Source organism: Dipodomys spectabilis, unplaced genomic scaffold (assembly GCF_019054845.1).
Source record: "Dipodomys spectabilis isolate Male_0828 unplaced genomic scaffold, ASM1905484v1 ptg000069l, whole genome shotgun sequence".
In the NCBI taxonomy this organism is placed as follows: Eukaryota; Metazoa; Chordata; class Mammalia; order Rodentia; family Heteromyidae; genus Dipodomys; species Dipodomys spectabilis.
Genome location: NW_024870746.1, coordinates 4,592,795 through 4,607,201, shown reverse-complemented (window position 1 = coordinate 4,607,201; position 14,407 = coordinate 4,592,795). Strand labels below are relative to the sequence as shown.

Below are 14,407 nucleotides of genomic sequence, written 5' to 3'. Positions count from 1 at the left end.
GAACCTCGATTCTCAGATCTCAGCCTCCTGAATAGCTAGGATTACAGATGTGAGCCACCAATGCCTGGCTTTTAACACAGCAGTCCCGAGAATAACACACACAACCACAAATTAAGACTATTTAACTTTTCTTTAAAAAAAATCTTAACCATGAAAGAAAGAAAATAAGAGTATACATTATCTTAACAGCAAAACGTCATTTCCATATCTATATTTTATATATTATATATATTTATATATATATATGTATATATACACCTAGCACAGTGTGTATATTCATAAGTGGGAGGGGAGTGAGGATGAGTGGCTGGGCCCCTGGGAAGGTCTTAGGTTAGTTCGGGGACACCAGTACTCAAATTCCCTATGCACCTCCTGGGGCCGGCTTTCGGTTCCATACCTGCTACACTGGTTTTTGATGAGAGTAGAGGGGGAAGGGTGGACAAGGATGGGGTGAAAAGTTCCCCATGTGTCCTGTCTCCTTGTGCCCACACCAAGTCCCAGGGCATAGTGGGAGCTCTGTAGCTACGTGGAACTGGAGGCTTTGAGATCTTCCTGCCAGGGGACAGGTACAGTCTGGCCTGACTCTGCATTCAGGCCCTGACCCTGCAGCTGGGATGCTGACTAGAGTTTATGTGAAGCCCTCTCCCTCCCTGCCACTGCCTTCAGCACTCCAGGGACAGAAACGAAAAAGGTCAAGTTATTTACAATAGCAAAGATGCACATACAATACATACATATTTATAGGAAACCAAAGTGTCAAAGAGAGGGGTGGCACCAGCACTCCTGGGGCCTGTGGAGCAGGAGGAAGAAAGTGCATACACACCGAAGCCTCCTCCCATCACCTGCACACCTTAGGGTACCTTGCACAGTACCGAGTATGCCTGCTGTGTGGGGCAAGAGGGCCACTGTGAGTGTGAGCAGGACCTTTCAGATGTGGTCAGCATGCTTTGGGCATTGAGGCGTTGGAGGACTGGGTTAAAGGGAGGGGAAGAGACTGGAATTTGACTCCAATCTGAGCAGACCAAATAACATGCAGGTCTCCCCCCAAACCTCAGCTCCATGTTTCCCCAAAACTGCCCCTTCCACAAGGAGGGCATTTAGGGTCTGTCTCTGCTGTGCCCTGCTTCAGGCCCAACAGGGAGGAGACATACAGGATGTTGTTTGGAGGCTATGGTCCTGGTGATGCAGCTCTGTGTGTGGTGCTGCTGTCTTCCGGGGGGCTGTCGCAGCCTGTGGGAGGGTGGTGAGGGTGAGAAGCTTGCCAGTACCTGCGTTTTGTCTACAATGTCCCCAAGGATTTATTTCAGCACCATCCATCTGTGACAAAGCACTCCTTCAAAAACGGGCATTTCGGGCTGGGAAGTTGGCTTAGTGGTAAAGTGCTTGCCTCGTATGCCCTGGGTTCGATTCCTCAGCACCACATAAGCAGAAAAAAGCCAGAAGTGGCACTGTGGCTCACATGGTAGGGCGCTAGCCTTGAGCTGAAGAGCTGAGGGACAGCGCCCAGGGCCAGAGTTCAAGCCCATGACCAACAAAACAAAACAAAACAAAAAACCCCCTGGCATTTCTTGTGAGGCCTAAATGGGGCTGTCTAGTGAACTTCTATTTTGTTAGCTCCCACATACCCCCAGTCATTGATCAGGTGGATTTGTGCTTTTGTCTCCCTGAGTTAGGGCATGGCTGTATCCCTGGCCTACCTAATCTGCTTCTGAACTATTTAACAGGAACAGGTCAAAAAGGTGAGACCAGACCTCCCTGGTTCATTACCTCTAGCACAAGGGAAAAAGAGGGGTCAGTCTGGTTCTCACTTTTAGGGGAGCTTTTGCGACATTTCGTTAAAAAAGATTCCCTTCTGAAGCTCAGGGAATGAGTCAGTTATACTTAGGGGGAAATGCCCTTGAACCACCTTCTCTCACTGTGTGTGGTGACATTTTCTCACATGTTGGTGGACCCCCCCACTTCATGGAGGCAGGAATTAGCTTCACTCACCATCCTCAGGATAGGTCCTCAGTTCATGGCTGTTCTGGGGGTCAGAGGCCAGGGCTTCCCTGGCTGGAGGTAAAAGGGAGCTATCTGTCCATCTGGCTGTCTCCATTTGGAAACTACCCACAGGCGTGGTACCACCAGATGATTCTCCCCCAAGGGACTTGAGCAGCTCTCTGTGGGCCAGTTCCATGTCCTGGAAGAGGAAATATTTCTTGAGTTCTCCTATTCATAAGACCCCTAGGAATGGGGCTGTGATGTAAAGGCATGACTGGGTGGGCTGAGGGCAGGCCAGGTCCATGGCTCCCATAAAGACACACCTTTAGGAAATGGAGTAGACTGTATGCCTTTCAGGACCCAAGCCCTGTGCCACTCACCTTGAGCCTGTTGAGTTTAAGGGTGAGCTGCTCGATGGTACGGAAGATCATGCCCATGTCTCTGAGGGCCAGATTTGGGGGAGAGCGGCTGGGGTGTCTTTGATCTCTATTGTCATCTTGTAGCTGGGGTGGAGGCTCTGTCTGCCAGGTAGGGAGGCTGTCAGGTTGTGGGGGGCTTGTGGGTGCTCCTGTAGGGTCAGTGCTTGAGTCCAGGGGTCCTGTTGGCATGCTGACATAAAAACAGTTCCCTGTTCCCATAGCAAGAGAAAAAGATTAGGAGACAAACACAGAAACATCTGTTACCCTCTCATTCCCTTAATGTTCTCCAGCACCATTTAGAGATGGGCCAGGGAAGCTTCTAGAAACAACTTGGTTCATGTGGGCCCATTTTTAGATGGCTACATGCCAGGGGAAAATGCTCAGTGGTAGAAGGGAGAGGCAGGGCGTCTCATCTGGGGAAACAAGGGAGTAGCTCCCATCCCATGAGGAGAAGATGCTTCAGACCCTTTTGGGCAAGCAGGCAGCACCCTGCTTCAGCTCTGCTCTCATGTTACCATCCTCTAGAGCACCCAACCCATCAGAGGGCAGTCCGACAGCTGGAGGAAGAATGTGGAGGGCCCCTATGGCAGTAGCATTGGCAGTAGCACAGGTAAACACAAAGGAACCTGGGAGGCATGTAAGTCTGTATCTATAGTGCTACTAGAGTGGTGCCAGGCCTCTTCACCTCTTCCTAGAACTAGAACACAGGCTGCTTATGCCTATGTTTTAAAGGGGGCCTATTATACAGCTCCTGGAAAGAAATCAGTTCCTATAGAATAGGGTTGACTCCCTACCCATTCCAGACGCCTGATGGAGCATGCAGGGTACTTGTGGGCACTGGGCCCAGCTCCCTACAGGCCTCTGCCCAGCCTTGGCCTGGTTTTGACTCTAAGGAGAAGTTGATTACCCGTGGCCTGTGTTCCGCCTTCCACTTCAGGTGGCTTAGACTCTGACTGGCCATTCTCTGGTAGTCCAGGGACAAGTTTGTTGCCTGCCACCTCAGCTGCACCGACACCACCACCACCAGGCAGAGGAGACCAGAAGACAAGGGAAGGAGAGTGGAGCGGGGGGGGAGAGAGGGAAAGAAAGAGAGGGAGAGAGACAGGGAGAAGAGAGGAAGAGAGAGAAGGGGAAAGGGGGGGGCAGAAAGGACAAGAAAAAAGGAGGGTGGCAGAGAACAAGAAAAAGGGAAGAATAAAGTGAACACAAAATTTTATGTGATCACATCCCAGGGAGCTGCAGAGAACTTTCCACCAAGTCACCGAAAGAGAGGAGGAAGCAGGTCAGTTCCCAGAAACCCAGCAGAGGCAGTGCTTGGCAGATGGCATGGGGCGATGCAGGCATGAGGGGAGTATGAAAAGGCCCTCCTGGACCCCACCTCAGCCTCAAGCAACCCAGGCTTCATTTCATCTTTCCCAAAAACACTCCTCAGAACACCCTCTTCTTCAGTTCATTCTGCCCTTGGCCTCACTACTCTGACTAAAGCTGGCCTTAGCTTCTCTGCCTATCAGTCTTGTCACAAAGCTCTCCACAGTATTTCCCAACCCAAGGTATCCTCTACCTTGTGTACTCAGTCCTGCCCTTTCCATGTGCCCCCAGACTTGTCCCAAGCCCTTCCACTCTCCTCTGCTGTCTGTTCCCCTTCACTACTATAACTGGAGGGACAGGCTGTGATCATCTGCCCTTATCTTTGCAGGTCTGAGGTTTCTAGGAAGAGCCATACATCTTTTCCTTAGGACTGCAAGGTTGGTAAAGAACAGAATACTGATGGTTCGTGCTAGCTGGGCAGTAGGCAATATTTTCTTTTTCTTTTTTTTTAATTGTTGGTCTTGGGGCTTGAACTTAGGGCCTGGGTGCTCAAGGCTAGTGCTTTACCACTTTGAGCCACAGTGTCACTTCCATGTTTTCATGTTACAGAAGAAAGTTTAGAGGTGATCTGAATTTTGTCTAAGGTCACATTAAGTACTAAGCTAGGAATCTGAACCTTTCCTGTCTAACTCCAAAGCCATTTTAAGCACAATAATATCAATCTGCCTCCTTCTGACCCAGTCTACACTTTGCTCACATAGTACCCAGGATGAAGATGGAGAAGGAAGGGCCCAGCTGGAAGACTTGCCTCCACCTTAGCAAAAGCGGTGCTTGTATCGCCTGCAGAGACTTCAATGCATTTTACCTTTTCTTACGACTTTGTAACTTCCTGATGCTTCTGCATTCGCAATCTGTTCAGCTGAATTCCTATCCAGCTCGGGAGATTCCCAGATACCAGAGTTCCTAGTCCTTGGGGGAAGATGTGCTAGAGAACAGAAAGCCTCATCTTCCTGTCCTGGCTGACTTCTCTCTGGCTCTGGAATTTGGGCATTGTCCCTCTCACCCCCAGGGGGAGCTTGCCCTGGGGAGCCCGGGTCCCATGGGTGAGAGGTGATGCTGATGACAGAAGGAGTAGGTGTCAGGTCGTCCTCGGGCTCCCCAGCAGCCTGAGTCTCCATGGTGTGACCTGGAAGCAGGCTCCAGAGGATCAGGTGTCGCAGGTTCTCCACTGAGGAGGAAAAAGAGTGATGGCTTTCCTAGCACAAGACTCAACTATTCCTTCATGCCGTAACATGGTCAAGTCAATTTACCACGGCCACAGCAGGTCTGGAGAGCTCTAGCTAACTAGCTGGGGTACCATCTAGAAAAACCAGGGAGAGCCAGGAGCAGATGACCCATACCTGCGATCCTATCTATTCAGGAGGCTGAGATCTGAAGATTGAAGTTTGAGGCCAGCCCAAGTCAGAAATCTCATGCGATTCTTATCTCCAATTAACTAAAGCCAAAAGTGGAGCTGTACTTCAAGCGGTAGAGTGCTAACCTTAAGCTAAAAAGTTCAGGGACAGTGTCCAGGTCCTGAGTTCAAGTGCCAGGACTGGCACAAAACAAAACAAACCCAAACAACCCAGGGAGAATGAACTTTGAGTAGGTTAAGTCTACACTGAACATGTTCCTAAGGGACCAGAGGTTCATGAAAGGGGCATCAAAGCACTCACCATCTTCCAGGGCTGAATCAGCAAGTCCTTCCATGAACAGAGGGCCTGGGAGGACCAGGTGGATGGGATCCCTTGTCCTGATGTCCCTGTTCTCCCCATCCCCACAGGGGGAAGGGTGAGACAGAGTTCCCAGCTCCTCTTTCTCTGTACTGCCCTCCCGCCGCTCAGTCTTCTCTGGCTTCCCTTGGATTCCCTGCTGGAGCCCAGTGCCTGTTTTGAATGAGAGGAGAGGGTCAGGCAAGGGTATGTATAGAACGAGTCCATGGCTAGCTGTGAGTCCAAGAGGCAAGCACACCTTGGGAAACTACATAGCACTTGCTACGGCCAGCTACTGTCTCAGACTCTTGGCATACATCAGTAAATAAAACAAAGATCCCTTGCATTATTTTGGGACCTTAACTTCTAATTCAGGTCCATAGAGAAATAATAAATAAATTATGCCATTTGTTAGAAAGTAGTGAGCTCTACAGGCATTATTGCAAAGAGGATATTGCAAGGAAGGTCTGAAAGGAGGTGTGGAAGTTAGAAGGAAAAGCATTAGAAGCAAAAGGAAATGGAGCAGTAAGTTAGCCAAGAAGCCCAAGATTTCTCCCTGAACCCAAGAGTCTTAGTTATTTCACATACTATTTGAGTACTGTTCCCCTCCATCCCATCCCAGTATGAACATCTTAGACCCATTGTTCTATGTACCCTAATGTTTCCTGTGTTCTGCATGCATCTTGATGAGGCATTGAAAGGCCCTTGGAGTCAACCAGACTGCTTCTGTCTTCCTTCTTTCCCGACTTAATCCTGCCACTCTGGGAGGCAGAGGAGTCTGGTGAAGTGAGCTAGTGTCAGTTTGTTCTTCCTTCACGAGACTCCCTCCTCCTGTTTCTTCTCTACTAATTTGATCAAACCCCATACCTCTCGATCTGATGAATTTTCCCATCACTCCACACCCTCACCTGACCTGTGCCTGCCACAGACTAGATTAGACTTTGACAGGGTCCTTACCTCCAGGTGGCTCCTCAGGTTCTCGCTCACTTTGGTATACTTCCGAGTCATCTAGTCTTACCCTGAGGGGAGAAACCAACCACGTGTGAAAACAGATCATCTGGTAGTAGATCTGACTTTGCTAGCCAAGAGATCAAGATGTCATGAAATTCCAGGATGCCCTAGGTAGAACAGGCATTGAAAGAGCAGGGTCCTAGAAGCAAAGTGTGGGGTCTCATCACCTGCCTGGCAGATGACCTGGACAGAGGGTGGGTGCTAACCCAGCTTCTCTAGTCCCGAGTTCTACACCTGTGATCCTACTTCAGATATGGTTTCCATTATAGCCAGGGGACAGAAGGAAGAGAAAGATGGATATGTTTCTCCATCTGCTGGAGCTTGGGGCAGTTTCCTACTGAGGCTATCCACTGTAGGAGTGAAGGGCTTAGAAGCAGCAGGAAACAAGCAGCTTGGAGTGGGAATGGCTGGGGAACTGCAGGGCTAAGCACACACCTGCTGGGAGTGGGGTCCTGATGAAGTGGTTCCTGGGGGCCAGGAGGTGGGGGGTGAATGGGTGTTGGGGTAGCCCCGGGGTGCCTGGTGGCGTTCCGCACAGCCTCTTCTAAGAGTTCCATCCATCTGTTGCTCAGCAGGAAAAGAGAAGACTGATGGTTAAAAACAAGGCTAGGCAAACAAGGCTGCAGATCCCTCTGCTCCAAGGCCTCACAGTCCCTTCCACATCATATTCTAGAGACCCTTTGCTACAGTGACAACCCCCTTATGGTTTCTCTGGGCCTGTCCTGCCTTCCACTTTTCCTTCCCCAGTTCCTTTCCCAGTGACTGCTCTGGGGCCTGGCCCTGGCCTCACTGTCCACAATCATCATACACACCACCCTGGCCCCTCAATCAATTCTCACGTGTTCTTGTCTGATGATGTCAATGCGACCAGTTCATAAATTTGGGGAGGGCCCAGTTCAGAGGTGCAGATGATGAAGAATGCCCGTTTATCTAGGTGAGAAAAGAAAGGTTGAGGTCATGGATTGGAGGTGGCAGCTGTGACTATAGTCTGGGCCCAGACAAGCTTAAAGCCTTGGCTATCAACATAGATGAAAATACAGCATGAGGTAAATGTGAGTTACCAGAATTGAGAGGTAATTCAATGGCTACCCTCACTGCTCTGCTAGACTAATAACTGAGAACTGACCTGTGTATGGCGCATTTATACCTTTCATACCCATCATCTCTTTTGACTCTTTTAAGAGCATGATAGCTATTACCCAAGTGGTTGCCAAGTTCTGTCCCTAATCCCTGTCTCCCTGCTTAACTCTGACATCTGTCTTGGCTGTGTAGCAGGTATTATCTGCATTATCTGCAGCCATGTTCTGCTTGAGGCACTCTTGCAGCAAGAATGCCTGTCTTGTCCTTCTGTCCAGTTCTCCCAATCCTGTCCCAACATTCTCAGCCCAAACCAGGTATCTAATCCCACCCCTTAGTGCCCTGGAGGGTTACCACTCCTGCTCCGGGATAGTCCATTTGTAACATAGTCCCTATCATATTCTTCACCTTGCCTAATCTTCTGAAAAGACTGGGTCAGGATAAGAGGAAAGGAACACAGATGAACAAATCCTGCAAGGCCCCAGTTTGGCCCCACATCATTGCCTGCAAAAAGTTAACAGTGATCCTGGCCTAGAGCCCCAGGCCTGTCAGAATGTCTCCTTATAAGTACCTGTGGCCACAGAACGGATGAGCACAGCGTTAAGCTTCAGAACAGGGCTGAAGGTTTGCTTGCTGTCTGAGGAGCCCACAGCTGTCTTGCTGTGGCACTTGAGCAGTAGCCGCTCGTCCTGTCTCTGCAACAGCACTAGCAGGTCCTCCAGCAACAGCACGTGGAGGTCTGTGGGGATAACAGGGGTTTCAGGCATGCTCTGCTGCTTATTCATTCCTCAGTACAAGGGGATAAGAGGTTCTCAGATATCTGTGTCCAGGGACTAGGAAACCTTGGGAGTCTAATGATCCTAATTCCTTTTCTCTCTGGTTCCTTCCTTCCCATGCTGTGCTTAAGGAGCTCTGTGTTACTATCCAATTTTATTGTGACTCGCTATTAGCTACCCCACCCCCCCTTCAGAGCAACAGCTTCTTGACGTATGTGACAAGAGAGGGAAAGGCTCTGGAGAAGCCCACTCACCACAGATCCCTTCTCATTCCCAGGCCCCTGGTACATACCCAAAGTCTTATCCTTGCTGATCCTCCAAGTCAGAGGTCCCTCATGGATCATCTTCCTGGTTGTAAGATCCAGGCTCTGTTAAGGAGACACCATCACTCATTTGTAAGTATGCAAGAAGCTACCATATACAGACACTATCTTACGGCACTAGGAAAGTAGTGGGCAGGAAACACTTACTGTCCTTATGTTCTTGTGGGCAATAAAGAGAAATAAAAGAATGACTATGAAATCACATACCTTGTGGTACTGGGGAATATACTAAGGACTCTGGCTTGAGTCTCCCTCCATCAAGCTTCTATGACGTGCTGTCTACCTTCCTAGGAGGTCATGCTTTGTTTCCTACAAATGGTCTCCACCCCACCTCAAGTCCTATCTCATCTCACTCTGAATTCCAATATCTTGTACTTAGTGAGGATGTATACTGTGTCCATCACAGATGGGTGACAATAACTGTTACTCCCACAGCCCACCATGTTACCCTGTCACAGGTGCTCCATATACCTTGTCTCTTAAGATTAAGTTTTGCTTCTAAGGGTACCCTAAAAGTATACGTGAAAGGATGTAGGTGCAATTATCTCCTACCTTGAATTCTGCTGCCAGGGGATTGCTGGCCCTTTCCAGAGCAGTGGCATCCAGACGTTTCTGGTAGCTCTCTAATCGGTGCCGGTTCTCTGTCTGCTTCACTGCTTCATTCACAAATTTGAGAATCTCCCGGCACTGGTCCCGGGCCCGGCATAGCTTCTCATGCTCAGATGTGCCACCTACCAAATAGGCAAGCGGCAATGTTAAGGGCTCTGCTTTGGAAGTACATCACAGAGTCAGATCTTATCTGTCTACCCATATGCACTGTGACTAGCTTACCTCAAACCAGCAAGCAGGGGTGTAGATTAAGATCTCACATGGCAGGGTTAACTTTTACTAAGCCTTCTATACAGACATTATTGTATAGACACAGCTTTGAGAATACCTGCCTATGTCACAGTTCTGCTGTGGGTAATTACAGGAATTATGTCTGTTCGAAAGTTGAAGTTCTCAATACCCTCTATTCTGACCAATGTGTGAAATCCAAGTGAGTAAAAGATACTCATGATCTCAGGACAGTGATAAACTACAGCTAGACCCCCCCTTGTGTGGCTGTCTTCTATTCTTCTAGCGTTACCATATATGGTGCACCACAGACAGGTGTCCAATGAGTATGAATGGAGGTTAAAATCTAGCACCACTCCTGGTATGAAGCTACAATCATCCAGAGAGGAACCAGGTACCAGCCTGGTTCATTCACCTGGATGCTTTCTAGATCCGAACAAAAACCCCAATATAAGCCAGTAGTAGCCCACTTTTCTTGCTTATTGAGGACCTTTTATTTTCCAAGACACATTTATAATCATTTTCCCTTTTGAGACTCACCAGAACAGTACATAAGGGTCCAGTGATTTGCTCCATCATAGAGCAAGAACGCCAGAATGAGAATCTGAAAGGAGGTTGGGTATCCCCCAGAACTGGCCCTCCCCATGTCCTACCCTCTGTGTGCTTGATGATGTTCTCCAGTAGCAGGGGATACTTGGTGAGCCGCTGCATCTCAGAGATAATAAGGTCTCTAAGCTGTAGTCTTCGGCACTGAGGGTGGCTCTCAGCTTCCTATACAGCAGTAGGCACAAAGAAAAAGTTCAACTGTTGATAGGGAAATGACAAGAGGGGTATGAAAATGTCAAGCAGGTCCTAATCCCAGATGAGTAACTCAGAAATGGTGGCAGCTCTTCTTTCAGTGTTTAGGGAAGGTATGGAGGTGGAAAGGAGACAACAACACAAAGCAGGAGTGGTCAAAACAGAAGGGCAGGTATTCCTATTTTACAGATAAGGAAACTGGGATTAGTCTAAGTGCACACTAGTACTGATATACAAGCTAGGTCTTCTGGCTACTACCTCTAGATCAGAGGGCACCACTGCTTGTCCTCTTCAGTAGAAAGAAGAGGCTGGGGACCAGAAGGGAGAGGTCAGGAGATCCTTGGTGAAGTTGGTAGAGATGAGAGAGGACTGAGGTACAGTGCTATATACCTGCATGAAGAGCTGGAATCGGCTCTCCTTGCGCTGCTTGGTCTTGATCAGCTCTAGGGCTATTGACTGGTAGGAACAGAACTGTGCAGCCACTTGCTGGAGTTCTTCTCGAGCAGGACCGTCAAACTGAAGAGGCAGAATAACACCAATGCAGGTATCACAACCTCTGCCAGGAACTGGCTCCCGGAGTACCCTAGATTCTGCCAAATTCCCTAGACTTGAGTAATGGAACCCCGCCTTGTCCAATCTCCTCCTTGCCATTGGTAAAAGTTTGGAACCATACTCGAGCCAGCATGAGGTCACTGATGTCTTTGATGATGGGGCCCTCCTCCCGGAGCTTCTTCATGGCTTCGCACCAGGAATCTGGGGTGAGGAGAGATGAAATAGAAATGCCTGGGTTGCCGGGTGCTGGTGGCTCACGCCTGCAATTCTAGCTACTCAGGGGGCTGAGATGTGAGGATCATGGTTTAAAGCCATCCCAGGCAGGAAAGTCCATGAGACTCTTATCTCCAATAAACCACCAGAAAACCAGAAGTGGCGCTGTGGCTCAAGTGGTAGAGCGCTAGCCTTGAAGTGAAGAGCTGAGGGACAGTGCCCAGACAGCGTTCAAGTCCCACGACCGAAAAAAGAAACAAAACAACAAAACAAAAACAAAAACAAAAGAAATGCCTGGGTTAAGCTACATTGCCAGACTCTATGTTTGGGAGTGGGAGCAGGAGGGTTTTTCAGAGGACTGGCGGATATTTACACAGTAGGATCCAGGCTGGGGGTGGGGTGGGGGAGTGGCAAACTGGGACATGAGCTATAATTAGCAGAGGGAGTTTGAAGGGCCCCAGCTTCTTACTGTGAATCTCTATGAGTTCAGGCAGGTTAGGGAAGAGCCGAGACAGCTCCTCCCGTGGCATTAGGTTCTCTTTCTTCATTCGCTGGTAGAAGATGAGGTCCAAGACCCGGAGCGTGCGCAGGTGGGAAGCTTCAGTCACAAATAGCTCTGAGCAGTGGTTGTGACAAGACAGGGAGAAAACAGATCAGGAAGTATCTAGAGTCATTACTTGGTCCCTATACCATTCTAATTTTGAGAGAACATGAGGTTGATTTCTCTCATGACAAGGCTAGAATTGAGGTGGATCTAATTCTGTTTTCAGGGCCCACCTCTATTAACCTCTTCTCATGTCTTAGGTGTTCTGCACCTGTTCCCACAAAGTGGAAATGGAGATAGGGGAAGCAGGCAGATTCTCACCATTGATGACCTCTTGCCGATCAATCTCCCTCTGGGTCAGCCCTGCTACCACGTCCTTGCCCACCGTGTGCTGCCAATTTTGGGCATCAGGCTCTGGTTCCAGGTCAGACAGCTGGCCCAGATCATCCTCCAGGAGGTGGGGAAGGAGGACATCTGTGCAGAATCCCAGGCTGGGGGACTCAATGCTCCTGGGAAAAACAGGCAGCTTAGCTTGACCTCATGGGAGGAAGTGACTAGTTTTGGTCTTTCCCACTCCTACCCAATTTGCTTGTCCTGGACATATAAAGAAGAGATTTACACTTAGCCAGCTACTTTGAGTAAGAGAATGTCTGAGCAAGTATAGGCCACAGAAATACTAAACGCAAGTATTACTATGTCTACCACTCACCTGCGGCCCATTTTTGGAGTGAAGGGAGGGGTTGGGTTCTCAAGAGACCTGTGGAAGGAATGTTAACTCTCAGCAATTCTGAATCCCACCCCTTACCCAACAGCAATAGGTGGAGCCCCTGGAGGTTGCCTACCTAGTAGAGAGGCTAGAGGCAGAGGATGAGGCTGACTGGTGGAGGCGAGTTGCCTCAGCAGCAGCATCCATGTCAACATCACTTCGAGAACGAGGCACATTCTCTGCCTTCCGGGACCGCTTCATCTCTTCTCGGCCCTTGAGGCTCTCAGAGCGGCCCAGGCGAATCTCTGAGCGTGAACTGGCAGGGAGGGACAGGAGACTTTGGGATCTTATGTCCTTGCCAGATTTTACTTGTTGCCCCATCTAACAGTACTTCACTAATCCCACATGGCTAGAAAACCTGGGTACAGAAGCTTCTTAATGACAAGTCACACTGGCTTCTACACAAACTCCCTCTCTTCTAGGAAGCAAGAGGACTTGGGAGAATGCTTCAAGGGCCTTGGCTACAAGTAGGTTGGAGTTTGACTCTGTGCATTGTGCATCTCTGGGGCTTGGAAGTGTGGACAACTTCAGTGCTACTCTGTTCTCTGTGGAGTCCTGCAGTGCATCAGCAATGAAGACAGCTGGCATCTCTGACCCCTGGATGCCCCTGGATGCTGCCCCCGACTACTGTGGCCCTGCTGGACTGGCTTTTTGCTGATATTATTACTAATCTACATCCTGTTCTGCTTCTGGAACTAGAGAAGGCCTGGAAATATCTGGAGAGCTCTTAATAGCACAGCAAGGGAGCCAAAGGCCTTGCCCTGATCTCCATTCATCAGAGGATTCAACATGGAGCTTACCTCCTGGGGCCTGACAGTTTGTCTGTAAGGTTAAAAACAAACTACCAACTGATCCCCTACTGAACTCAGCCTCTCAGAAATTTGTTAGAACAATTCTAACCCATACTAACTAAAGACTATTTTCATCAGTGTCATCAGTGTATCACATAAGCACCACAAACCTCATCTGTTATGAGGCTGCAGAGCTACAACACTTTCTACAAGTGCCCAGAAATGAGTAACACCTTCTCAAAGAAGTGAGGCAGAAAGTCTAACTGGCCAAAAATTCCTAAGGGACTGACTTCTAGAACTGGGGCATTTTTATACCTGCTGAGTATCTACAACAATATCAGAACTGTTTGCTACTATTCTTCCAAGATTGAAAATGAATTTACAATAATTAAATCATAAGGCTTCTGCTTAAAATATCTTTAGCAAATTTACTTAGCATGGCCAAGAATGCAAATTTGTAAATAATCCCCAAATTGCAATGTTTCCTGCTCCCAAATTTATGTCAATTTCCACAATGGCAATGTCTTTTAACATGTGCTAAGTTTATAAAGGCTTAATATGAACAGAAAGAATAATACTGCATTTAAACAGGAGAATTGGATTTAGTTGATAGTTATTTCAAAAGCAAAATGGCATGAATATCCACATTGCTACTCACTGACTTGCCTGTGCCTACCTGCACTCCATCTCAGTGGTTTTCAGACTTGACTATACACAACGTTATTTCCCTATACACAAGACTGTAGAACTATACCTTAAGGCGACTTGGATCTGCACGCATATTTCTGATTATAGGCAATTTTCACTGTTAAGTGTGAGCTGTAGAAGCTTAGACATGACTTGATTGCTGTCATGCCATAGTCAAGAGCAAGTAAGTCCTAGAGCAGGTATAAATATCAGTCAAGGATTCTAGTTAGAACCTGACAGAGATGCAGAATATGAGATGCTAAGTCTCAGTTCTCTTCTTTTCTTTTGAGGTAGGATGTCACTATGTAGCTCTAGCTGGCTACACTGAACTCACAATCCTCTTGCCTCAATTTCTGAAGTCTGGGATTATAGGCATGAACTACCAAGCCTAGACACTGTTCTTTTGAAAAGGAAGGAACAGTCCATTTAAAATCATCCAGCTCTACATCTCTTTGCTAAAGACAACACCTCATGTTCACAATTGAATCGCTCATCTCTAAAGTGCTAGCAACAGAATCTTCTCTATTATTTTCTTTATTATAAGTAGCAAAGATTTTCTGCTGCCTGCCTGGGT

At 48.3% G+C, this 14,407-nt stretch overlaps 1 protein-coding gene across 8 annotated transcripts in view; it reads right to left on the bottom strand.

Annotated features, from left to right (window-relative positions):
* Positions 1 to 118: 118 nt before the first annotated feature.
* Arhgef11 (Rho guanine nucleotide exchange factor 11) overlaps positions 119 to 14,407 on the bottom strand; it is a 105,180-nt gene continuing 90,891 nt past the window's right edge. For 7 of the 8 annotated variants that reach the window (XM_042681691.1, XM_042681692.1, XM_042681694.1 and 4 more), the window contains 19 exons: positions 12,432 to 12,611; positions 12,299 to 12,346; positions 11,911 to 12,098; positions 11,515 to 11,661; positions 10,954 to 11,033; positions 10,671 to 10,796; positions 10,136 to 10,253; positions 9,198 to 9,376; positions 8,615 to 8,690; positions 8,118 to 8,285; positions 7,309 to 7,399; positions 6,905 to 7,030; positions 6,416 to 6,477; positions 5,423 to 5,632; positions 4,573 to 4,935; positions 3,307 to 3,402; positions 2,361 to 2,608; positions 1,990 to 2,179; positions 119 to 1,230 (listed from right to left, as the gene is read on the bottom strand). In XM_042681691.1, coding sequence (XP_042537625.1) covers positions 1,169 to 1,230; positions 1,990 to 2,179; positions 2,361 to 2,608; positions 3,307 to 3,402; positions 4,573 to 4,935; positions 5,423 to 5,632; positions 6,416 to 6,477; positions 6,905 to 7,030; positions 7,309 to 7,399; positions 8,118 to 8,285; positions 8,615 to 8,690; positions 9,198 to 9,376; positions 10,136 to 10,253; positions 10,671 to 10,796; positions 10,954 to 11,033; positions 11,515 to 11,661; positions 11,911 to 12,098; positions 12,299 to 12,346; positions 12,432 to 12,611 — 2,758 coding nt within the window. In that variant the 3' untranslated portion in view covers positions 119 to 1,168. The remainder of the gene's footprint in view (positions 1,231 to 1,989; positions 2,180 to 2,360; positions 2,609 to 3,306; positions 3,403 to 4,572; positions 4,936 to 5,422; positions 5,633 to 6,415; positions 6,478 to 6,904; positions 7,031 to 7,308; positions 7,400 to 8,117; positions 8,286 to 8,614; positions 8,691 to 9,197; positions 9,377 to 10,135; positions 10,254 to 10,670; positions 10,797 to 10,953; positions 11,034 to 11,514; positions 11,662 to 11,910; positions 12,099 to 12,298; positions 12,347 to 12,431; positions 12,612 to 14,407) is intronic. The other variant, XM_042681695.1, reaches the window with a different exon arrangement.